General features: G+C 33.5%; 4 protein-coding genes across 4 annotated transcripts; 3 read left to right on the forward strand and 1 right to left on the reverse strand.

Annotated features, from left to right (window-relative positions):
• The first annotated feature begins 1,500 nt into the window (after positions 1-1,500).
• LOC143912751 (uncharacterized) lies at positions 1,501-3,183 on the forward strand. Its single transcript, XM_077432101.1, has 2 exons — positions 1,501-1,596; positions 2,332-3,183. The coding sequence occupies exons 1-2, from the start codon at positions 1,585-1,587 to the stop codon at positions 2,899-2,901; spliced, it is 582 nt and encodes a 193-aa protein (XP_077288227.1). The 5' UTR covers positions 1,501-1,584; the 3' UTR covers positions 2,902-3,183.
• Positions 3,184-6,705: 3,522 nt separating this feature from the next.
• LOC143912750 (uncharacterized) lies at positions 6,706-8,705 on the forward strand. The gene is made up of 2 exons (XM_077432100.1): positions 6,706-6,820; positions 7,848-8,705. The coding sequence occupies exons 1-2, from the start codon at positions 6,809-6,811 to the stop codon at positions 8,463-8,465; spliced, it is 630 nt and encodes a 209-aa protein (XP_077288226.1). The 5' UTR covers positions 6,706-6,808; the 3' UTR covers positions 8,466-8,705.
• Positions 8,706-17,003: 8,298 nt separating this feature from the next.
• LOC143913799 (uncharacterized) lies at positions 17,004-18,028 on the forward strand. Its single transcript, XM_077433803.1, has 2 exons — positions 17,004-17,058; positions 17,143-18,028. Exons 1-2 carry the CDS (start codon positions 17,047-17,049, stop codon positions 17,785-17,787), a joined length of 657 nt encoding a protein of 218 aa, XP_077289929.1. The 5' UTR covers positions 17,004-17,046; the 3' UTR covers positions 17,788-18,028.
• A 6,567-nt stretch (positions 18,029-24,595) lies between these two features.
• On the reverse strand, positions 24,596-25,604 carry LOC143912761 (uncharacterized). Its single transcript, XM_077432128.1, has 2 exons — positions 25,550-25,604; positions 24,596-25,465 (listed from the first exon to the last, which is right to left on the reverse strand). Exons 1-2 carry the CDS (start codon positions 25,559-25,561, stop codon positions 24,821-24,823), a joined length of 657 nt encoding a protein of 218 aa, XP_077288254.1. The 5' UTR covers positions 25,562-25,604; the 3' UTR covers positions 24,596-24,820.
• Between the last annotated feature and the right edge of the window lie 831 nt (positions 25,605-26,435).

A 26,435-nucleotide genomic window follows, 5' to 3' on the forward strand; every position in this document is an offset into this window, starting at 1 on the left:
TGCTCTGAGCTTAGTAATTACTCCGTGCGGACGGACGTGTGTTTCCATTTATGATATATTTACATATATTGACATTTTATAAACAATCATAATATTTATGAAATTAGTACCAAACAATGACGTTTACGTTGAGTACAAGTATCCAATATATTAAATTATCAACATTAAATAAAATTCACACTCAATATTAAATAATCAATTATGAAATAATTCAACATTGAAATATAATCCATTCAACACTCAATATTAAATATGAAATAATTCAACGTTAAACATTATCAATACTATCATTGATAAATCAATTGACGTTAATAATAAATTATTATCAAAAGAAATGTGATCGAAATTATGTGGGTAATTATGTAAATATGAAAATATTATAAATTTAAATTCAAACACACGTCCGCACCGAGCTCGCTCAACCCACAAATATATGATTAATACAATACGGAATTTAGTTAAGAGGGCTGGACACCAGCGCCTTGTCCATACAAACGTATTACACTTCTCCCTTCCTCAATTATGGCACTAGAGAAATTATTTTTTAATATGCTATGGATATTTACCATTGGGATGCATCTATCGTTTTATTTTTTTGATTATTTATTTTTTATAGGAGCTAAGAGCCGCCAAACATTTATAAAATCGCCTCTTTTTTACCCCCACGAAAAGAGTCCAACGTGCTTATTTAACGGTCGATTTAAAAAAAAAATACGCGCACAGTTGCATAGAAAATATCTTTCTCATACCGATGATGAATTTTTTTTAAAAATTGGTTAAGTTTCGGAGGAGAAAATTGGAGAATACGAAACCTCGATTTTGTCGATTTAAAATATGTATTATCTGGTCGAATCGCAACTGTCGCATTCACTCAATATATATATATATATATATATATATATATATATATATATATATATATATATATATATATAAATATATATATATATATATATATATATATATATATATATATATATATATATATATATATATATATATATATATATATATATATATATATATATATATATATATATATATATATATATATATATATATATATATATATATATATATATATATATATATATATATATATATATATATATATATATATATATATATATATAGGTATATATTGTCGCATTCACTCAATATATATACTGAAGAAAGAACGGCAACAAAATTAAGGTTTCGGGTGTACAGCCCTCTTAAGCGCACCTGAAATAAACCTGAAAATTTGGTATTATGTAAAACATTAACCGTAATAAATAAAATAAAAAAAGCACTTTCGTATGTGGATTGATTTATTAACGAAATTGCAAAAAAACGAATAGGAAATGAACCCTAAGACAGCTTATGTAGAGAGTGTCAAGGATAGATAAGTAATTTTGGTGTGCAACATGCAGTTTGTTCAGTAGATGTATTGGTGTTACGAAGTGGTATTGGTATTGCAATGTTCAAAAGGCAATGACTGCCCCTCCATTAACCACTCGCCAACAGTCACTATATAACACGAGGCTCTCTCCAGAAAATACATTAGCAGTTTTCCGTTCAGAAAAGGCTACACAACCAGTCAAAATGAAATTCTCGGTGAGAACCAACGCGACTCTCAACCCCTATTTGACACCCCCCATATCGAGATACATATATTCTTCTCCTTGTGGATATTTACACACCCCATAAGGGTGTTAGTACATACGTATACAGTTTTTATAATTACAATTTCGGTTGTCAGCCCTAAATTTTCCATAGTCACTTTAAGGAGAAATCCTTTGAATCCCATTCAAGGTCAAATTTAAATTCACGTGTATAATTTACATATGAATGATAGTAAAACGTGAAAATATTCTATTCTGATTACAGTATGAATCTTAAAACATTCAATTTTTTTTTATTAACATTTTATTTTTATACAGAATTTCAACGATTGTAATTAAATTAAGATTGGAATAGAATACTTGGTTATTGTTTGATTTTGAATTATATAAATCGGTTTATATGTTCAATATAAAAAAAAATGCTTCCGGACATTATTCAAATTATATTTAGTTTTTCAGGCGTATACATGTACATAAATGTATATGCCTTGTAAAGGCATCCGTGGTATTAGTTTAAAAGCGATTGTCAAAAAAAAAACAACAACTTCCATACATACATATATGAACAATTAATAAATTTACGTGTATACTAAACTCAACTAATTTCCGTTCAAACAAATTTTTACGCATATGTATCGACACCATAATGGGGATGTCACGGTTCACACGGTTCACGGTCACAGACTAGAACATATACATATATAATATGACCAATTAAAATTTACAGTTCGCTATCCTTTGCATCGTCGGCTTGGCCGCAGCATCTCACGATGACGGCAGCTGGAAGGGAGAAGGCCTTGCCGAGTCCCAGGACTACGGCCAGTACGACGGACACTATGGTGTCGCTGGAGCCCATGGCATTTATGCCGCAGGCTATGCTGGACATGGTGGATATGCCGGACATGGAGGATATGCCGGACATTATGCTGGACCAGCCGCACCCCTAGCCCATGACGGACGCGTCGTAGACACCCCTGAAGTAGCCCACGCTAAAGCCGCCCACTTCGCCGCCTTCAACGCTGCTGCTCATGGAGCTGCCGCCCATGGAGGACTCGCTCACGGAATCGTTGCTGGACCCGCCTATGGAATCCTCGGTGCCCATGCCGCTTATGCCGGTCAAGGAGCTTATGCTGGACATGGAGTACACTATGCTGGTCCAGCTGCCCCTCTTGGTCATGACGGTCGCGTTGTAGACACCCCTGAAGTAGCTCATGCTAAGGCTGCCCATTCTACTGCCTTCCACGCTGCTGCTGCTGCTGGATCCGCCCACGGACACGGTTATGGTCATCATTGGTAATTTGTCCATCAATTAGGTCCAGACAACGTAAGAACCTCGATTTAATAAGCCTCAATACTGTTGAGATTCTCATTACTGTTATTTATTGTTGTATGTATTATATTACATGTACCACTTGTAGCTGATAAGCCTTCTGTAAATAATTTCATTTCGACTGTTTGCAATATTCGGTGATTTAGATTTTCCAAATGTTTTGTCTTTTGGAATTTGAAGTCTCGATTTTATGTACAATATTGATTTGTACATTTGTATGTACATTGTGAACGAAAATAAATCGTATTGAAAATAATCTTTTTTGTTTTATAATTCAACTTCCTTTAACATATAACAAATATTTATTAAAATAATAATTAGATGTTTTATTAAATAGTTGTAAATAAAAGCAATCGAAGGTGTAAAAAATATGCATGTTCTTGTTTAAAAAATTAAAACAAACATGGTTTGTACTAACGAGAAAAAATTGGAAATGCAGAATTTAACTAGGAAATTCCACTTCATTATAATACATATTGTATAAGGTCAGCGATTATTATAAAAAAAACGTAATCAAAATATGATGCTTTTTCTAAAAGAATCTTTACGGAAATACTTTTCCATTAAATAAATGAAACAAAAAATTTATACACATGTACATATTAGTAATACATCACGTATAATTGATTAACACCAATTTCAACATGATTTACATAGCATTAATTGATATGATTTTTTTTATATCATCAATTAATTTAATTGACTAAGAATAAAAATATATAGATGGATAAATGGATTCATTACTATGATATTTTATTTTTTTCATAAAATTAAACAAACTTAAAATTTTAAATTCAAATAAAAGAAAATTGAGGAAAATCATTTAAGATGCTTTTACGAGTGCTTATGTATGTACATATACATATGAACACTTGATTTGTGTATGCACAAGCATATGCATATTTATATATTCAATATATATGTATGCATATTTACTAATTTTTAACGAAAACAATCTAATATATGCCACAAAACACATATTTGACGTGTTTTTTCATTCCGTAAGTTCAATAAAGTTTAATAATACTACTTAGTCCGGAATTTGATATTTCGCATGCGGTCGTACTTAAAATAAAAACAAATAAAAAATAATGGAAAAACTATATACATATATGTATAATATGATCAATGATATCGGAATAGCGGTCTTGTCTGTTGCTACTTCAAAAATTTAAAGTAGCAACTTATCAATTGCCAATTATGAATTTTGACACGCTAAATTTGATATGACAGTTGTACATAAGAGTATGCATACATACATTTTAATATTATTGATTTATCAAAATGTAGGACGCCCTCTATCAATTGGTTGTAATGATAATTGAATTAAATAATAAACTAAAATTAAATGATTCGATTGACTAAAAATAATGTTTGAATTGTGGGTTGTAAAATTTTCCGGAAAATTTCTACCAGCGCCATCTTTTGAAGAAAATCGGAATCAACTTTAAAAATAAGCTTCGATGAAATTTCGACAGTGGCGGCACAAAAATGTAGCGAAAAAAATTACATTAAAAAAAAATAGCACGAGTACATAGAATTCTACGACATTTTTGTCATTAATGCTGATAACAATAATTAAATGGTTTTTTAAATATGTTTATTTTTAATATCGAATTAAAATTGAACAATAAGCAATTTAAAATTATCGAACACGATGTGTATTGCATATTGTACATATGTAATAATTTGAGATATTTTTTCATCGCAAAATATAAAAAAAATAAAATATGTTTGTGAAATTGGATCGTACGTTGTGTGAATAATAATTGTATGACACTTTTTTTATTGTTCAAAAAAAATATATATCAAGGACTTCGTCAGTAAATTTAATATACAGAATATGTTGAATTTTATGATACAAATATATTATACTATATATTCAACGTGGGCTTAGTTTGGAATTGTAGCTAGTTTAACACATATTTTGACTGAAAATGAAACTGACTAATTAAAATAAATCTATATTCAACGGCATTCAAACTTCTATATCAACATTTTTGTTTCAATTAAGCAATTCAAGCACACATGGAAGGCTAAAATTTTAAACCGTATATATGTATGTATAATACATATGTACATATAGTATAAATACTAAAACCAGCATCTTATTTAAATCAAGGTGCTTTACTAAACTTTTGACTGCTTTATAATATGATTTAATTGTTGACTTTCAATCAAACATGAAATAATTTATTACTAGTGGTGCTACCCGGCTTCGCTCGGTAAACGGAAATGAAATGAAAATCATGAAGAAAATCTTCTTTTGTTTCTATATTGAATATATTTTAATCGAAACAAAATTATACTATTTAACGACTGACCAATCACAAACGTCTTTGACCAATTCAGCCAATCAGAAACGACTTTGGCGATAGCCAATCAGAAATGAATCACAGACGCCGTTTCAGTTTTATATACATAGGTATAAGATATATGTATACATATAAGTTTCATTAATTTCTCTCCTCAACCTACGTATTAAACTTATTAAATAGAAATAAATTCTATATTCAAAACTTCACTTTTTATTATTTTGATCTAAATAATATGAATCATAATTCGATTTATTTTATTAATATACATAGTAATTTATAATTTGAGGATTTTAGTCAAAGTGATGAATATAGCAACACAAAAAACAAAAAAAAAGAAAATGAATCATTTGTACAGAGTTGTACGGGAGACATTAAATATAAATTATATTTAATTTTTTAATGTATTGCAGAACAATGAGAAATTGCTAAAACATAAAACAAATTAAGCGTCTTACAAAGTGTATGTGTAATTGAAAGAAGAAACAAATTATATACAGAAGCGATGCGGTGCAAACGATCGGAAAGCGCCAGACAGACTGAACCACAGATTAACGACACGTGTAACTTATGCGTGCGCACTGACATACCTACGCTGTATACGTTCTGTGCTTCTGATACTTTAGTTCCGAATTTTTCCTTATTAAATTATTAAAAACTCGCCAGAAAGATCCAACTCAATTTTAATAATTACCATTTTAATAATTGCATCTGTGCACATCGAAAGGTTACTCGTCATCTGATGTGTAATTTTTCATTCATGAAGTCGAGAATTGCGTTTAAAGCAGCCATCCAGTTAATCTGTGGTTCAATCTGTCTGGCGCTTTTCGATCGTTTGCACCAAACCCATACAGAAGGCAATTGAAAGTCACTGTATTATCATCTGAAGTCATCTGAAATGACTTCGACGCTCTGCATTGAACGAAAAGACCGAAGAAGAAGAATAATTTACATACATATGGACTTTAAAAATATAGATCGATAAAGCAAAGATATGCATTTAAATAAAAATAATTTAATCAATATTTGTTGTACGATTACGATGAGCCAAATTCAGTGAAATTAAGGGAGTTTTCCTCGGCATTCCTTATTTTCCTTCGACATATGTGATCATATGATCGTAGACATATGGAAAACTTTTAATTGGGCGAGTTTAGAAAGTAGAAATGCGGCATTTAAAAATTATAATAAATTCATTGACACCATGAGACTCTGGTACACGCAATTGGATTGCGAAAAATTTCGCGGACAAAATTGAACAAGGTTGAAAAAAGTGGTCAACACAATTTTTTTTCATATACACGCGCGCAAGTTCAATCGGCAAAGTCACCACGATTAGACAGCCACCCAAATATTCCATGAATGTCACAGCTTTCATTCTTCGACGGATTCAAGGATATCACTTGGAGTGCGTGAGCGTGCGTGCTTTAAATGCTTAACATGCCCCTCTCCCACCTACCACCAACACCTGTCAGAATTGGTATATATTGCCCGTTCCTCCCCAACATTATCATTAGCAGTTTTCTGTAGCTACTGAAAAGGCTAAACTTACAGTCAATATGAAATTCGTGGTGAGTACAAACAACAACACATACTCACAGTTTAATAATTTAATTTATTAATTAATAACCCGAAGACCGAGTATTACTTGCAAACATAGTCTTATATAATTTAATTTAATTTAAATATATATTAATTCATTTATATTTAATCGTTTATACGACAGTTCTATACATTCAAACATTAATTATTAAATATTATATATGAGTCGTTATATTTGAAAGTGGCGGAAGTCCAATTTTCAGTTCCAAAAACACTATTTCTGTTTGCCTTAATTCACAAATTGTGATCATTTATTTTAATTCGATATGTCCAGAATCTCGGAAATAGAGTAAACATATTGCAAGCCACCAATATTTTGAATTATTGCTAAGCGCAAAACATTTAATGTTTTGCGTTTTAATGTTTTGCGAAATATTTCTCGAAATGAAGAAAAGTGAACTTATGCTACTTTCAAATTGATTTTTTGTTTTTTAAATGCTTTTTATTATTACGAAATTCTGTTCACAATACATCTTATATCTATTTTAATAGCTACTGATCTACTGATCATTTTCTATTTTACAATTTAATTTAATTTGGTTAGTAATCATAGTATTATATTATTCTAATGTTAATCTACAGCATAATAGAAAAAAGAGCTCAAAAACCTATTTACAATCCTTATGCTACTTTCAAATGTAACGGCTCATATACATACAAATATTGCATTGTCAACTAAGAGTGATTCACCAATACCAATACCAATGTTTATTCCTATATAATGTAATATGTGCTCAATTGGTCCCCAAGGTACGGCATGATAGTTCATGGAAATAAATTAGAATCATAAATGATTAATCTTAAATTCGATTTAATTAGATTTTTATTCGTAAAAAACCGTAAACTTATAAATGCTTGCAACAATCAGAAAATTCAGACTAGCTGAATTCCAATAGTAGAGTAGATCTGGATTTATGTCATAACCATTCAAATATTGTGAGGATTGATAAGTATTATGTATAATCGAACTGATGTAATTTGTTTTTGCAATTTCAGGTAGCAATTTTGTGCCTGGCTGGCTTCGTCGCCGCTTATGAAGATGGCAGCTGGAGGGGAGAAGGCTTAGCCGAATCCCAGGACAATGGACAGTGGAACAATGGATACGCTGGTGGATACGCTGGCTATGCCGGAGCATGGGGAGGTTATGGTTCCAACGAAGACGGCAGCTGGAAGGGAGAAGGTCTCGCCGAATCTCAAGATAATGGACAATGGAGCAACAACGGTGCCTGGAACAACGGATGGAACAACGGTGCTTGGGCCGGCAACGGAGCTTGGGCCGGAAACGGAGCTTGGGCTCATGGTGCTGCTCCTTTGGGAAATGACGGTCGTGTTGTAGACACCCCTGAAGTCGCTGCCGCTAAAGCCGCCCACTTCGCCGCCCTCAACGGTGCTGGACATGGAGCCGCCGCCGTCTACGGTGCTGGAGCTTGGGGAAACAATGGTGCCTGGAACAATGGATGGAACAATGGTGCTTGGGCTGGAAACGGTGCTTGGGCTCATGGAGCCGCCCCCATCGGACATGACGGACGTGTTGTAGACACCCCTGAAGTAGCTCACGCTAAAGCCGCCCATTTGGCCGCCAAAGCCGCCGCTGCCCATGGTGCCCACTGGTAAACAGCCCTACCTCAGACCAGCTTCTCGTAGATTGATTTTGACGTTGTGATATTATTCTTCCTCATATGTAAAAAAATACGAGACTTTGTCTCATGTAATATACTTATACATATATTTATAAGTCACACTCCAAAAACAAAGGCGATTTTGCCATGTAAATACATATATGACTGCTTTTGTGCTTATGTACATTTTTGTACATAGGTTCAAAATAATAAATTGTATAGAAGATTTATACTGAATTTAACTACTTTTACTTATATCCTACTTACCTACAGACAACTCTCATATAATGGTGCTTACGGACTAAACCAACGACGATTTTGCGCCAAATTTTTAACCAGCAGTAGCGTACAAAATATCGAAATTAAAATTAAATTTTAAAATTGAAATTAAATATCAAAATCAAGCTAAAGAGCGAGATTGAGCTAAAATTATATCATCGTTGATGTTTTGAATTACAACAATATTTTGAATTACGACGATACCGCATTTAAAACCAGAGAAATATTATAATTTCTCTGCGTACGAGCGAAAAAAAATATTGTTAAAGTCGTCACGAGATGTTACTGTAATTCCACTTGGATGATCGATAAAAAAAAACAATTCATAAAAAAACGCGGTGTCGGATGTCGGTGATTTTTCAAAGGGTTTTTTTTCTTTCGTCGAAATATAATTAATAATCACACATTATCCGATAAATTTTACCTCTGAAATGATTTAATTACTTGATTTATTTCGACGAGAGAAACAATTGAAGAATAAAAAAATCCATTTGATGTGACCTACAACACCCCGGGTTAGCAAAAATCGTTGGATCACCCATACTAATACATGATATATTCTCAGTAACTGCGCATTACGGGGAAGTAAAAATAATAATTCTTTGATTTTTTTTTCGATCTTAGTGCGTATCTTCGTAAGTCAAAACATCTTCGACAAACAAAAGTCGAGGATTACCTGTATGTGATTGTTGATGATCTAATTTTAGGTCAATCTCGAAAATTTATTTAAATTGTGCATGTTCTGTTTTAACTTTCAATATTTAATTTTAATTTTAATATAATGATTATAATTTTATTTTGATACTTGAATTTAATTTTAATATAATAATAATAGTTTTAATTTTGATATTTAATTTCAATTTTTTAATTTAATTTTTATTTCGATATTTTGTACGCTACTGGTTTTTAAAGTTGGCCTGTGGGCCGTTCGTTGGCTTGGTGCGTACGCACCATAACGCGATGGATCGAATCAGCAAAAAGGTATATTAATTGTAAGAGCCCGGCCACACCGGGTGACTTGCGGGCAATTTTCTTACTCTTGGTCACTCTTGGTCAACCAACTCGGGCAACCAGAAGTGACCAAGAATCCGTTGCATGTGTGACATAGAGTTTGTCACTATAGAGCCGGCAACTAAGGGCGAAAACACAATGAGTGGTACAGAACGTCATGTCCTTGGCAGTGGGTGTCATGTCCCGCAGTGGGTGTTCCCCAAATCGAATTCTGGTGTAGTTGAACGTGCAGAGTGCATATGTTTCTTCTATATTTCTTCAAATATAGGATTCACCGCTATCGATCACTGTCAAGCAAGGATAAAATATCACCAAAAACACTCCTGATTTTTGGGACTCTGTACCATGTATATGGGCTAGGGGTGATGCGTTTTTTTCGCACGTTTAAAAGTATCACGTACCACGTACCATTCAGTGTATTTTCGCCCTAAAAATCAGCAAATTTTGCACCCTTCTATACAATGCTATACGTTTTGTGGGATCGCGACGGTTGCTTAGGTACTAAGCCCGCTTTAAAGGTCAGGGAATTCGACCCTTAAAGCCCTCAACATGAGGCCACCACCCCCCCCCCCAACGAATACAGTCGAAGATACCCTTTCGTCGGAGAACGAGACGGTTTTTCATGAATTTTGCACAAGAACAACCACACATCATCACAATGGTTGCTTAGGTAATAAAATCACGGTGATCAGACCCAACACTGGCAAACGATATCAACAATATGGTGAATTTACAACCTGGGCAACCGATGGGTAGCCTGGTGTGGCATACTTCATACAACTGCATACATTTGAGCTGCACGCGCAACAAAGTCACCCGGTGTGGCCGGGTTCTAAGAGAGCGTTGTCTTGTATTATGTTTATTTACAATTTTATATATTTTCAAAATTCTTTTCATAATTTTTTTTTCGGAAAAACTCTAGCGCGTTATAGGAGGCTTATACATACATTTGTATATGTATATAAAATACCTCAAAAGTTTAAAATTTTGGCAATTAAATATCAGATACAGTCACAACTTGTACTGAAGACTCATTTGATTTGAAATATTGTTAAAAATGTTACATATTTTAATATAATTATTATAAATATTTTTTATCGAAAATCATATCAATATTTACAATACATTTCAAGAATATGTACATTCATATATTGAAGTATATATTTATTTTTATTTTATTTTAATAAACATATGACACTGTATGGCAGATAATACAATAAACAATACATATTTTATATAATCATACAAACATGAAAAACACATTTCACTTTATTTAACAAACATTGATGTCTTCACATGCTATCCAAAATATTTAAAGAAACAAAAAATAAGAAAACAGTAAAAATTAAACAAAATTTAAAAGGTTTAAATTAAACTAAAATCAGAATAACGTCATAGTTTATCGTTGTTCTTGTTCAAGGTAGGTTTTATTTACACCACACTATGCAGTATGCATATCGAACGATTTGGTCACCTTCAAATTAATCATTAAAAAAATTGAAAAAATATCACAATGCAATAGCTAAAAATTTTTGGAATTTTAACATCTCAAATATTTGGGAATAAACTATAAATCATCTTTTGAAAAACTTAAAAACCTTTTTTTTTATTAATTATTAACATTCCAAAGTGCATTCAAGCGAATATGTTAGATATGTATGTACGTATGTATGCATAAAAAGGCGCTAAAGTTATGTCAGATGATAAAAATTCAATCTACAGAGTTGTTCTCATATTGTGGGTTATTTTTATATTTGTAATGACTGCAAACGATTACATTCCACTTGATTGTTTTTTAAGGCAGCTATTGATCGAACCCAACAACGAATGCGGAAAACTGATTTGTGCTACAGTTTTTTTTTTGTTTTGGTACCAAGTTGATATAAAAAACGAAAGACACATACAGGAAAACGATTAACCAAGGTTCCGCTCTGCATCACATCATTACTATATGAGTTAATATTGTACAAATTGTAACCTGTTCAATATTCCACTTCAGTGGATGATTTTTGTTCGTTTTAACTTCGCGAAATTTTACGTGAAATCCACTACATACATATACATACATATGTTGTATAAGTTTTAAAGCACACATATATCAATGCTCAGGTTGATTAAAATGTATTTAATTAACACAATGTTAACGATTTCCTGTAATAACTTACAGCCTCTCAAACAGTTTCACGTAGTTGATTCCGATTCAAATCGCACGTACCAAATATTTAAATATTTCACACAAGAACGACCGCACTGTTAAAGCAATTAAAAATGCATCGGAAATAAATAACTGAAATATTAATCGGATTTGTATATATTCAAACAAATTAATTTCATTGTCTGCTATACGATAGAATATTCTGCGCACAATATTGAACTACTTTGTACCAATTACTAAATTGTTTTTTTTTATTAATTGTATGAATTTAAAATATCTTTTTTATTGAATTAAATAAAATAAATTTGAATCAAATAGATCGAATTTAAGAAAATAAATTTTACCTTCAGTCAAATTATAATTATAAGTGTAGGTATTTCACCTATTTTTCGGTGTGTATGTTTGTCCGCTATGCAAATCCGCTGGTTTGAATTTAGGACTACCAAATTTGATATATGTAATATCTCACGGTAATGAAATTAGATTGTAGACATGTTTTAAAACAGGTCAAAGCCCTTTGAAGGTTTTTTCCACCTCTCGTTCGCCCGAGCAACGCCGAGTATTGCTGGCAATATTACTAGTTGACTAAAAACAAGAAATGTGTCAAAACATTTCGACAAATTTTCTAATACATATTGGATTTGTATAAGACTCCAAAAAAATACGCATATCTAAGCATGAAAATACGCATATCTAAGCATGCTCATAATAAGTGCATTTATTTTTATACGTACATTACATATATTCTAATCAAGAAAAGATACAGTTATTAAAAATTTCAATTGAAAATACGATAAAAATCTATCATAATTGTATTATAAAATATGTATTTGAACTATTTACGGAAATTCAATGGACTTCTTCCAAGTAAAAAAGTAAAGGTTATGAATAAAAACGTATTTTGCATAAGTATAGGCAAATTCTATTTAGTTACATATGTACATAGGTACTGTATTTACCCTTCAATATATTTGACCTCTCTTACTACACCGGGTATGTGTCTACTATTATTGTGCTACCGTTTAATTATAAACACCTCAAGCTAAGAAAGTGGAAGGCATTGACTTCACCTAAAAAGTGTTAATATTATACTAACGGTACAAGTAATAATCGTGCACATTTTTGTTATGTACATATGACATTTAATAGAAATAAAAAAAAATGAAGATCTTTCTCAGAAATCAAAAAAAAAAATATAAAGTTCGCCTAACTTAAAATATAAATTTCATATAAATTAAGAGAAACTGAATCGCAAAAAATATATGATTTATTATCTATTATACTATTAGCACGTAGGATTCCCTCCAATTAGCCAGCAGTATTGATCGGTGATTGCGCTAATCCTAACCACCAATAGGTTCCCGTATTCAAACCTGGTTTGACCTTAACGACGAACATGACAATGAAAGTACACTGGGCTATGCCCCCTACTCCGGTTAAAATACTTCAACAACTAGTATAAAATGTGGCTCGCCATCCCCAACGATATCATTAGCAGTTTTCTGTCCACTGGAAAAGGCTAGACGTACAGACAACATGAAATTCGTAGTGAGTTTCAGCACTAGTTCTGGATTAATTGAACTCGAAATAATATTTGTGCATTGTGCTTAACTTCTATTTGTGTGTTATTAGGTAGCTGTTTTGTGCCTGGCTGGCTTCGTCGCCGCTCATGAAGATGGCAGCTGGAAGGGAGAAGGCTTAGCCGAATCCCAGGACCATGGACAATGGGGACATGGATACGCCGGTGGATGGGCTGGTCATGGAGCATGGGGAGGTAATGGAGGATGGGCAGGTTATGGTGCCCATGAAGACGGAAGCTGGAAGGGAGAAGGTATCGCCGAATCTCAAGATCATGGACAGTGGGACAATGGTGCATGGGGACATGGTGCCGGAAACGGAGCTTGGGGTCACTCTGCCGGAGCTTGGGGTCATGGTGCCTGGGCTCATGGTGGTGCCGCTCCTTTGGGACATGACGGACGTGTTGTAGACACCCCCGAAGTCGCTGCCGCTAAAGCCGCCCACTTTGCCGCCCTCAACGGTGCTCATGGACATGGTGCTGGAGTATACGCTCATGGTGCCCCCGCTGCCGCTTACGGTGCCGGTTGGGGACATGGTGCCCATGGTGCTTGGGCTCATGGTGCCCATGGTGCCGCTCCTCTCGCTCATGACGGACGTGTTGTAGACACCCCTGAAGTCGCCCACGCTAAAGCTGCCCATTACGCCGCTGTCGCCGCTGCTGGTTCCCATGGACATGGTGCTCATGGTCATCATTGGTAAGCCCTACGCCCCAAAAACTGCCAATATATAGAGTTCTCAAGTTTGTTACCTTTTTTGTTGTTTGATTATGTTTTTTTTTTCAATTTATAATTTGATGTGCTTTGACGCATCATTGTATATATAAAAATGTATATATTCTATAATAATTATTGTATAAAATATATGATGTACAATAAAAAAATAAATCGTATATACGTATACGCAAAATACATATCTCTTTGATTGATTTATCCTTATTTTAATGATTGTGGATTATGATTGTCAATTTAAGCGAGTTAATATGAAACCGATTTACATACATACTTATAATAGCATTTCGAAGGCTATAATCTTCTACAATTATTGCTGAGTATTGAAATAAAAAAAAAAGTTTAGTTTCATTCTACAATAAAAAAATCTCGAGTTCGAATTTTCGCATGATCACAAAACTTCATCTATTGTTACTACGTACATAGATAAAGTAAAAATAAGAAACGAGAGAAGACATCGAAGAAGGTATATATGTACATATGTATGTATGTTAACTTTATTTTGAGTATTTATGCAGTAGTGCTGGTAAGACTTCGATATTTATTACTTTAAACCGATCGTTTCCTGCAAAGTTTGCCAATTTAACTAATTTCATTGTTGAAACAGTTCTTCATCAAATTGGCAAAAATATCCTGCCTATTATTTGTCACCACTATTTGAATATGATTTCAAATTTATTATCTATAAATTTATATACATACATACGTACAAGTTTAATTCCATAGGTGTCGCTCAAGGGCAGGCATAATGGCATCATGGTAAAATATACATTTAATATTATTAAAAAAAAAGTTGCAGTGAACCAATGCATTATGACACCCGTGAAGATGTATATATAATACGTACATACATATGTATGCAAGTATAAAAATCATAAATTGTCTTTTAGATGTAAATCAATGTTGCGAGAGAAAAAGTTGCGTGAAAAGTGAATCGTCTTTTATTAAAAAGTACCAAATACACCAGATTCAAATAAAACGGACAGGGCCCATATTATTTTAATACATTTTCGAGGGTCGGGATATATAGAAATTTGCACAAACGACTTCAATTATAGCGATGTGTGCTTCAAACGACATTAATTAAAAGGATACAGTGAGGTTAGTTATATAAAAAATCGATCAAAACTTTATAGAATAAGGAAAATAACAATGTGTCAACATCTCATTTTAACCATCATGTGCGGTGATACGATGTGATGCAAATAGTGGCTTTATAAATATAAATCGGTCAAAAGCATTTTTTACAATTGGCCTAGTACATACATATATCCACGACTGCGTAGTAATATTTAAAATGTAAGTAAATTTAAAAAAAAATTATAATTTAGTCATTGATATTTGCAGATTTTATCCCAAGTATTGAATACCTTCATTCCTTTTTAAGTGTCGAGTTTTATTTAAAATGATTTTATAATTAAAATTTTTGTTTATTATATGAGCCGTTATATTTGAAAATGGCGGAAGTCCAATTTTCAGTTCCAAACACTATTTCTGTTTGAGTAAATTCACAAATTGTTATTACTTCTTTTAATTCGATATGTCCAGAATATCGGAAAACCAGAATAAACGTATTAGGACGAAAACACACTGAGTGGTATGGGATATCATGTGTCCTCGGCTTCCTGCTGTGCACGTGCAGAATGAATATGTTTGGGAGGTCGCATGTGTTTGCATATCTATGTATGTATATGTATATGCAGCCGACAAGTTTCTCCTAAATTTTTTCCAAATATGGAATTCACCGATATCGATCACTGTCAATCAAGGATAAATACAAGGATAAAATATCACCAAAAACACTCCAGGGGGTGATTTTTGGGACCGTGTACCATGAATATGGGCTAGGGGTGCTGCGTTTTTTTCGCATGTTTGAAAGTTTCTAAAAAAAAAACACGTACCAAGTCCCACTCGGTTTGTTTTCGCCAATACAGGCCACCAGTATTTTTAAATATTTTTAAACGTAAAACATATTTAATGTTATGCAAAATATTTTTCAAAATTAAAAAAAGTGGACTTTTGACATTTTTATTAAATATTACTGCTCAATTGTTGAATTATGTACAGTTGTGATTTTCTCTTTAGCAGGCATTTATAGGGCAATCAAAGTTGAAGGATTTTGCTTTGAATTTGTTTTATGTATGTACCTTGAACGTTTATATTTAAATGAAATAAAATAAATTAATACTAAGAACATTCCCAGATTTATAATAGTAGCATGAAATTATTAAATTATCAAATCGAACTTCTAAATTAATTTAAAAAGTTTACGGCTCATATATACAAATGTACAAATATATTTTTCAATGCTTTATTACAGCACTTATAATTATTATCGAAGACGCAAAGTATTCACATTTGTACTATTATATTTTTTATCCGTTCCGTATTGTTACATATGTATTATATGTGGCGGGGTACGTCTTGTAATTCCTACGTTCACCAATCGGGTAAACATGTCATAAAAACAATTGCAATAAAAACCATCCAGTATGAAAAGTGACAGGGAAAATTAATATGCAATATTTTTTTATTGCTACCAATAATAATCGACCGCGGTGGGTAAAGTGGTTTTGCTCCATATCAAGTTGCACCGTGGAAAAATTCAACGAATACCAAAGCTTTGGTTCACTGTGGTAGTCAAGGATACTTGTCACTTTAACCGGTGTTATTTGTCCACGAACATGACAATGAAAGTACACTGAGCTATGCCCCCCTACTCCGGTTAAAATACTTCAACAACTAGTATATAATGTGGCTCGCCATCCCTAACGATATCATTAGCAGTTTTCTGTCCACTGGAAAAGGCTAGACGTACAGACAACATGAAATTCGTAGTGAGTTTCAGCACTAGTTCTGGATTAATTGAACTCGAAATAATATTTGTGCATTGTGCTTAACTTCTATTTGTGTGTTATTAGGTAGCTGTTTTGTGCCTGGCTGGCTTCGTCGCCGCTCATGAAGATGGCAGCTGGAAGGGAGAAGGCTTAGCCGAATCTCAGGACCATGGACAATGGGGACATGGATACGCCGGTGGATGGGCTGGTCAAGGAGCATGGGGAGGTAATGGAGGATGGGCAGGTTATGGTGCCCATGAAGACGGAAGCTGGAAGGGAGAAGGTATCGCCGAATCTCAAGATCATGGACAGTGGGACAATGGTGCATGGGGACATGGTGCCGGAAACGGAGCTTGGGGTCACTCTGCCGGAGCTTGGGGTCATGGTGCCTGGGCTCATGGTGGTGCCGCTCCTTTGGGACATGACGGACGTGTTGTAGACACCCCTGAAGTCGCTGCCGCTAAAGCCGCCCACTTTGCCGCCCTCAACGGTGCTCATGGACACGGTGCTGGAGTATACGCTCATGGTGCCCCCGCTGCCGCTTACGGTGCCGGTTGGGGACATGGTGCCCATGGTGCTTGGGCTCATGGTGCCCATGGTGCCGCTCCTCTCGCTCATGACGGACGTGTTGTAGACACCCCTGAAGTCGCCCACGCTAAAGCTGCCCATTACGCCGCTGTCGCCGCTGCTGGTTCCCATGGACATGGTGCTCATGGTCATCATTGGTAAGCCCTACGCCCCAAAAACTGCCGATAAATAGAGTTCTCGAGTTTGTTGTGATAATTTTTTTTCTACTTTCTTTTTAACTTTTTTGTTTGATTATGTTTTTTTTCAATTTATTTATGATTTGATGTGCTTTAACGCATCATTGTATGTATGTATATACAAAAATGTATATATTCTATAATAATTATTGTATAAAATATATGTATGATGTACAATAAAAAATAAATCGTATATACGTATACGCAAAATATATATCTCTTTGATTGATTTATCCTTATTTTAATGATTGTGAATTATGATTGTCAATTCAAGCGAGTTAATATGAAACCGTTTTACATACATACTTATAATAGCACTTCGAAGGCTGTTATCTTCTACAATTATTGCTGAGTATTGAAATAATAAAAAAAGTTTAGTTTCATTCTACGATAAAAATAAGAAACGAGAGAAGACATCGAAGAAGGTTTATACATATGTATGTATGTATGTTAACAGGGCCGGCTCTAGGGGGCTACACACTAGGTCCAAGCCTAGAAGCACCCTCATTGTTTATTATAAAAAAGAAAAAAAAGAACTCTTTGATCCTCTTTGAACTTATAAAACGTTTTTTAACTCAATTTAACTAAAATATTATAATCTTCGAAAAACGCAGGAAGTTGACTGTCTCATATCAAGTACTCACTAATAAAACATGTCAAAGAGTAAACTGTTGTAAGAAAAATGGTAGCTTAAATTGTATTTTAATAAAATATTGCGTCGGCCTGACAATAAACAAAATATTTAGCATGAGTACAATGAAAATACCAAATGGAAATTAGAATTTTTACCACGGTTCTACATAAATATTTTGGTTGACATTCCTGTATGCTTGAACCAAATCTTGCAAATCAATATTTGACACACATATATCGAGCCTACTACTTTAGAACTTACATATTACCAATCATTTTAGTATAAAATGATTTTCTAAATGCTATTAGAATATATTATGTTACGATTCATTGTGCAAAAAAAAACAATAAAAACTATTTTCATTTAATTTATTACTGATTCGGAAAAAAATGTGTTGTATTAAATAGATTAATTATACATACATATGTACTATCGGTATAAATTTTTAAAGTGAATGAAATCGTGTCAAATTTAATTGTTATTACAAAATTAAAACACGGAATGAATAAAAAATGATTACTTTCAAGAGTAAAATTACTATCAGATATTTTTAATACAATAGTGATTAGCCCGATGGAATATCATCACGTGGGCATAAAATTATTATGGCATATAAAATTATTCAATAAAAATAATATTTAAAGTAACCGGAATATAAATGATAATCGGGAATTGGAACTAAAATCGAAATTGGAAAATGGTATTGGGAATCGAAATTGAAATAGAAATCCGGAACCAGAACTGAAAAAGGAAACAAAATCCAGAATTGAAATCGGAATCGAGATCCGAAAATGCAACAGAAATCCGGAACCGGAATCGATTGAGCACATTCGAGAAAATGTGTTCGATCAAACGCAAATATTTGATCATTTTTTTTATCGTCGTCGTAATTTTTTTCAAATTCCTTTAAAATATAATTAACTTAATTCATATATTTAATTATTTAATATGGAAAAAAAAGGTTCATAACCTGGCTAAATAATTCATGTGTAAGGTCGAAGACAACTGTAAACCCGCTGTTTTCCAATTTTTAATTTAATGCATACAAAAGTTTAGCAATTATAATAAGTTTACAAAATATAATACTTTCCGATTATAAACGCAACCTTGTCATTGACCTCGCAACCTTGAATATTATTATTACACATAATATAGGTTGCAACTGGATAGCACATTACATATATTATGTATATTTTTAACCTCTTTTCCGGGGAAAGCGGTGGCCGAGTTGGGAGCGTACCGAGGCAAGGATCGAAAAGTCGCGAGGTGTCGACCTCACGACTTTCACTCCATTTTATTTTTCAAATACCGTTAAAATATATTTAATTTTAATTAATATATATATATATATATATATATATATATATATATATATATATATATATATATATATATATATATATATATATTTAATTTTTTAATATAAAAACCAAAAAAAATGTTCAAAACCTCGGTGAATAAAATCATTATTACGTACTTTTTATATGGTGTGAAAGAAGCAATTTCAATTAATATTTAAATAAAAAAAAGCAAATTTAAAATTCGACGATAACCTAATGGCTAGCTCGCCGAACTCCTATAAGAGGATATTTGTGTTCGCGGGTTCACAGGTTCGATACCGCGGCAAGTCTCGACGAATGAGTTTATACAATATTTAAGCTTTTTATCGATTCATTCATTATGTTCGGCAAGCGTTAGGACATGCACACATACAGAATACCAAAGCTTTGGTACACTGTGGTAGTCAAGGATAATTGTCACTTTAACCGGTGTTATTTGTCCACGAACATGACAATGAAAGTACACTGAGCTATGCCCCCCTACTCCGGTTAAAATACTTCGACAACTAGTATATAATGTGGCTCGCCATCCCTAACGATATCATTAGCAGTTTTCTGTCCACTAGAAAAGGCTAGACGTACAGACAACATGAAATTCGTAGTGAGTTTCAGCACTAGTTCTGGATTAATTGAACTTGAAATAATATTTGTGCATTGTGCTTAACTTCTATTTGTGTGTTATTAGGTAGCTGTTTTGTGCCTGGCTGGCTTCGTCGCCGCTCATGAAGATGGCAGCTGGAAGGGAGAAGGCTTAGCCGAATCCCAGGACCATGGACAATGGGGACATGGATACGCCGGTGGATGGGCTGGTCAAGGAGCATGGGGAGGTAATGGAGGATGGGCAGGTTATGGTGCCCATGAAGACGGAAGCTGGAAGGGAGAAGGTATCGCCGAATCTCAAGATCATGGACAGTGGGACAATGGTGCATGGGGACATGGTGCCGGAAACGGAGCTTGGGGTCACTCTGCCGGAGCTTGGGGTCATGGTGCCTGGGCTCATGGTGGTGCCGCTCCTTTGGGACATGACGGACGTGTTGTAGACACCCCTGAAGTCGCTGCCGCTAAAGCCGCCCACTTTGCCGCCCTCAACGGTGCTCATGGACACGGTGCTGGAGTATACGCTCATGGTGCCCCCGCTGCCGCTTACGGTGCCGGTTGGGGACATGGTGCCCATGGTGCCCATGGTGCCCATGGTGCCCATGGTGCTGCTCCTCTTGCTCATGACGGACGTGTTGTAGACACCCCTGAAGTCGCCCACGCTAAAGCTGCCCATTACGCCGCTGTCGCCGCTGCTGGTTCCCATGGACATGGTGCTCATGGTCATCATTGGTAAGCCCTACGCCCCAAAAACTGCGAATATATAGAGTTCTCAAGTTTGTTAACTTTTTTGTTGTTTGATTATGTTTTTTTTTCAATTTATAATTTGATGTGTTTTGACGCATCATTGTATATATAAAAATGTATATATTCTATAATAATTATTGTATAAAATATATGATGTACAATGAAAAATAAATCGTATATACGTATACGCAAAATATATATCTCTTTGATTGATTTATCCTTATTTTAATGATTGTGAATTATGATTGGAAATTCAAGTGAGTTAATATGAAACCGTTTTACATACATATGTATGTACATGCATACTTATAATAGCACTTCGAAGGCTATTATCTTCTACAATTATTGCTGAGTACTGAAATAATAAAAAAAGTTTATTTTCATTCCACATTAAAAATAAGAAACGAAAGAAGACATCGAAGAAGGTATATGTATACATAGTATGTATGTATGTTAACAGGGTCGGACACTAGTTCCAAGCCTAGTAGCACCCTATTTTTTTATTATAAAATAGAAAAAAAAGAACTCTGATCCTCTTTGGACTTATATAACGTATTTTAACTTATTTTAACTAAAATATTGTTATTTTCGAGAAACGCAGAAAGTTGACTGTTTAATAACGACTACTCACGAATAAAATATGCCAAACAATAAACTGTTGCAAGAAAAATGGTAGATTAAATTGTATTTCAATAAAATATTGCTGAGACCTGCAATAATCAAAATATTTAGTATGAGTTCAATGAAAATACCAAATGCAAATCAGAATTTTATGGTACGTAGAACAATAAATTATACTGTATACAATTTTCACTCGTGCATAATCTTAACAAAAGTGCAATCATACGAATTAACATATGTATGTAGGTCTGGTTTCGTTACACGTTTTAGATTGTTATTTGACTTCAGAGAAACAAGTTCTCAGTTTCTTCCGGCTTCTGTCATATGCACGTTGGTGTTTAGAGGGGGGGGGGGGGTCAACGGTGCGTCGGCCCCAGGTAGTGGCATCAAATCAAAGAATGACATAAAAGTGTGGATTTTCTGATATACATACATACATACCTATTTCTGCAGAAAATAAGAAGACATTTCAAGAAATGAAAAAAAAAATCACTAGTAGTTACTGTATCTTAATAAAAAGAAACAAAGTAATATTTTTTATGCGATGACTATGTTTATTTAACACGACTATTATACGATCTTTGGGAAAACCCTATGGGATATAAGAATTGAGGAAATTTATTTAATAATAGTTTTATAGAATATTAAATTTATTTCGCATGATACTACCGACTTAACTGTCAAGGTAAATATGTATAAAAGAATCGCAGGAAAAATATACTTGACATTCAAAAATTAATTGAACAATAACTACATAAATATGTATATAATAGTACATAAATGTAATTTTTACTGTTGCCGAAGCGTACAAATAGAATTAATCGTAGAAAAATTGTATTAAAAGAAAACTTAAAGTCCCATTTTGTGAACTAAAATATTTAAAAAAATGATAATAATTAAATTATACTCTCATCTGAAAATAATTTATGGTTGAATTCATTCGATTCAATTATAAATTTGAATTTGTGTTAAATTGATTTTGTATGATTTTTGCTTGATTTAAAATTGTATAATTATTTCGATAACGAGTGGTTATATACAATATATTTTTTTAAATTTTATCACGGTTCTACATACATATGTATTTTGGTTAATATTACTGTATGTTTGAGCCAAATCTTGCAATCAATATTTGACACATATAAATACATACATACATATGTATATCGAGCCTTCAACTTTAGAACTTACATATTAGCAATCATTAGAGACACGTATTTTAAGCATCTATTTTTATGAAGAGTTTAATTTTAAATAATAAAAAATTTCAATGAATTTTAATAAAATTTATATACATATGTATATACAATTTAAAGACAACACAACAATTGAAAAATAATAGAAAAATTCAAAAATGTTTTGGAATTAAAATTACAATGAAAAAAACATGAATATAAAAATTCAAAGACAAAAAATATAATACCAATTAAAATTTATTAAAACTCAACATGGAGCATATTTCTAGATTCTTTTTTGAGATTTGTGCGACGATCGGTAACAATTACATATATTTTATTTACTAAAATACCTTTCAGCATCCACACCATTGACGGGACACTAAATCTATTTTAGAGCTGCACAACCAAACTCTTCATATTTAATTTTTGTTGCCATTAATAATATGTATATAGCAATATATCCGGCGTGGATTCCCTTTTTATATTCTCTATTAATTTTCTAAAAAAGTGCTAATATCCTTCCAAACATTGAGCCTCTGTTAATAAATTAAACAATGGCAGGTTTCTTAAAAACAAAACTGTTTCTTTAATATTAATATTAGATTTTATACCTGTCACAGATGGATTGAATAGTTTACTCGATGTTTGGAGGAATAGATTTCATTTCATAGTCTCATTTAGTCTTGAGTGCGAGTCTAGTTTTAAGACGCATTTTTGAGCAGCCTTTCGGATACACAGCTCCAACTGTCTTTTGTTACAGTAGTAGACAAAAGCAGTTGCTTGGTTTCCGTAGGAAAAACACCGTGTATGGTAAACTACAAGCTCTGTTTTATCCCCTCAATTTCTTCACATAATAAATGAGCAAAGAGATAGGAAAACCCTTCTAAATTGTTTATTAATTTTATGCAAATTTCACTTTTGTTTGTTATTTTAGAATCTATTCGCATATTTTACGAATTAAGTATCTATTAGCATTATTCCGAATTTTAGAATCAATTAAGCATTAATAGCAAAATGCCCAAAATACGTGTCGCTACCAATCATTCTAGTATAAAATTAATTTCTATGTGCTATTAGATATTATGTTGAGATTCATTATGCAAGAAAACAATAAAAACTTTTTTTATGTAAATTATTACTGATTCGGAAAAAAGTGTGTTGTATAAAATTGATTTATTATATGCACTATCGGTATCAATTTTTAAAGTGAATGAAATCGTGCATTTAATAATACTGGATATGATTTGAAGTGCACTGTCAAATTTAATTGTTATTACAAAATTAAAACACGGAATAAATCAAAAATGATTACTTTCCAGAGTAAAATTACTATCCGATAAGTATTATACAATAAATTGTGAATATAATAAATATCAATTGTAAAATGGATAACAGTGACAAGACAAGTTTCCAATTAGGTCATAACATATATTTATTTTAAATAGGTATCTCAAGGACTTATAGGTCCTTTCGAAAATCAGTAAGAAATTCTAGCACGTAATTGACGGTCAAATCATTATAATCAATATCCTGTCTTATTTAAGACATTTAACCTCGTAAAGTTCATTGATATGTAGTTCATTAAGTGTCTTGCATATCAAACATTTACTCGCCAATCGTAATAAAATAAGGGTAAATCAATCAAAGAATTATTTTGCGCATACGTATATACGATTTATTGTTTATTGTACATCATATACATTATATAATATTAATTACAGAATATATACACTTTTTTATATATACAATGATGCGTCAAAGCGCACCAAATAAAAATTGGAAAAACAAAATATGATCAAACGAAAAAGTTAGAAGAAAGGTAAATAAAAAAAAACAAATTCGAAAGAAATCTATATATCGGCAACTTTTGTGGCGTAGGGCTTACCAATGATGACCATGAGCACCATGTCCATGGGAACCAGCAGCGGCGACAGCGGCGTAATGGGCAGCTTTAGCGTGAGCGACTTCAGGGGTGTCTACAACACGTCCGTCATGAGCGAGAGGAGCGGCACCATGGGCACCATGAGCCCAAGCACCATGGGCACCATGTCCCCAACCGGCACCGTAAGCGGCAGCGGGGGCACCATGAGCGTATACTCCAGCACCATGTCCATGAGCACCGTTGAGGGCGGCAAAGTGGGCGGCTTTAGCGGCAGCGACTTCAGGGGTGTCTACAACACGTCCGTCATGTCCCAAAGGAGCGGCACCACCATGAGCCCAGGCACCATGACCCCAAGCTCCGGCAGAGTGACCCCAAGCTCCGTTTCCGGCACCATGTCCCCATGCACCATTGTCCCACTGTCCATGATCTTGAGATTCGGCGATACCTTCTCCCTTCCAGCTTCCGTCTTCATGGGCACCATAACCTGCCCATCCTCCATTACCTCCCCATGCTCCTTGACCAGCCCATCCACCGGCGTATCCATGTCCCCATTGTCCATGGTCCTGAGATTCGGCTAAGCCTTCTCCCTTCCAGCTGCCATCTTCATGAGCGGCGACGAAGCCAGCCAGGCACAAAACAGCTACCTAATAACACACAAATAGAAATGAAATACAATATACGTATATAGGTTTGAGCTCACTGAATTCTGCACTGGTGCTGAAACTCACTACGAATTTCATGTTGTCTGTACGTCTAGCCTTTTCTAGTGGACAGAAAACTGCTAATGATATCGTTGGGGTTGGCCGGCCACGTTATATACTAGTTGTTGAAGTATTTTAATCGGAGTAGGGGGTCACAGTCCAGTTTACTTTCATTGTCATGTTCTTGGACAAATTTGGTTGTCATAGTAACATATCAAATTTATAAAATTTTCAAGGGCATTATAACGTGCCTAAGACCGAGACACTTTTGTGAAAGCAATTTTTTTCATATAATCTATAGTTAAATATTCCAGATTCTTCGTACACCTGTATGTCCATAATTGTATAGTCACAAAAAGTTTCGGTTACAATTATTTTGCAGGAAGCCTATAGCAAAAGGGAAAACACGTTTCGTCAAAAGAAATAGAACGAATTCTTCATAAGTTACTGACATCTTCAACGGAGCGAAAAAGTGATCTCAAAGTCAAGTGTTGCACCTGAAATTTTGGTAAAAATACGCAAAAACAAAATAGTGTAATAGAACGGTATAATCTTGAAATTGACAATTTCGCAAATATTTACGACGTTGTTATTGTAGTACTCTGGCTCGTGGTTTCTTACAAATATTTAAAATATAGGTAAAATGATACTAAAATTTGGCAATCCTTCTGTGTTCGTGAAGGCTCCATACCTTTTTATTGATGTTGTGAAACGTGCGTGGTGAACACATTTGATTTACCTAATTCATATGCATACAATTTAATGTTAGCGTAATAATATTTTAAATCCTATCATCCAATATGAACATATCAATGAAGTTCCAAAGGACATGAAGTGTACATAATTAAAGAAACGAATATATATTTCTTTCTGATTGATATGTATAAAAAAAAAAAAATCAATAAAATACGTA

The sequence above is a fragment of the Arctopsyche grandis genome, chromosome 6, assembly GCF_051622035.1.
Source record: "Arctopsyche grandis isolate Sample6627 chromosome 6, ASM5162203v2, whole genome shotgun sequence".
Taxonomy (NCBI): Eukaryota; Metazoa; Arthropoda; class Insecta; order Trichoptera; family Hydropsychidae; genus Arctopsyche; species Arctopsyche grandis.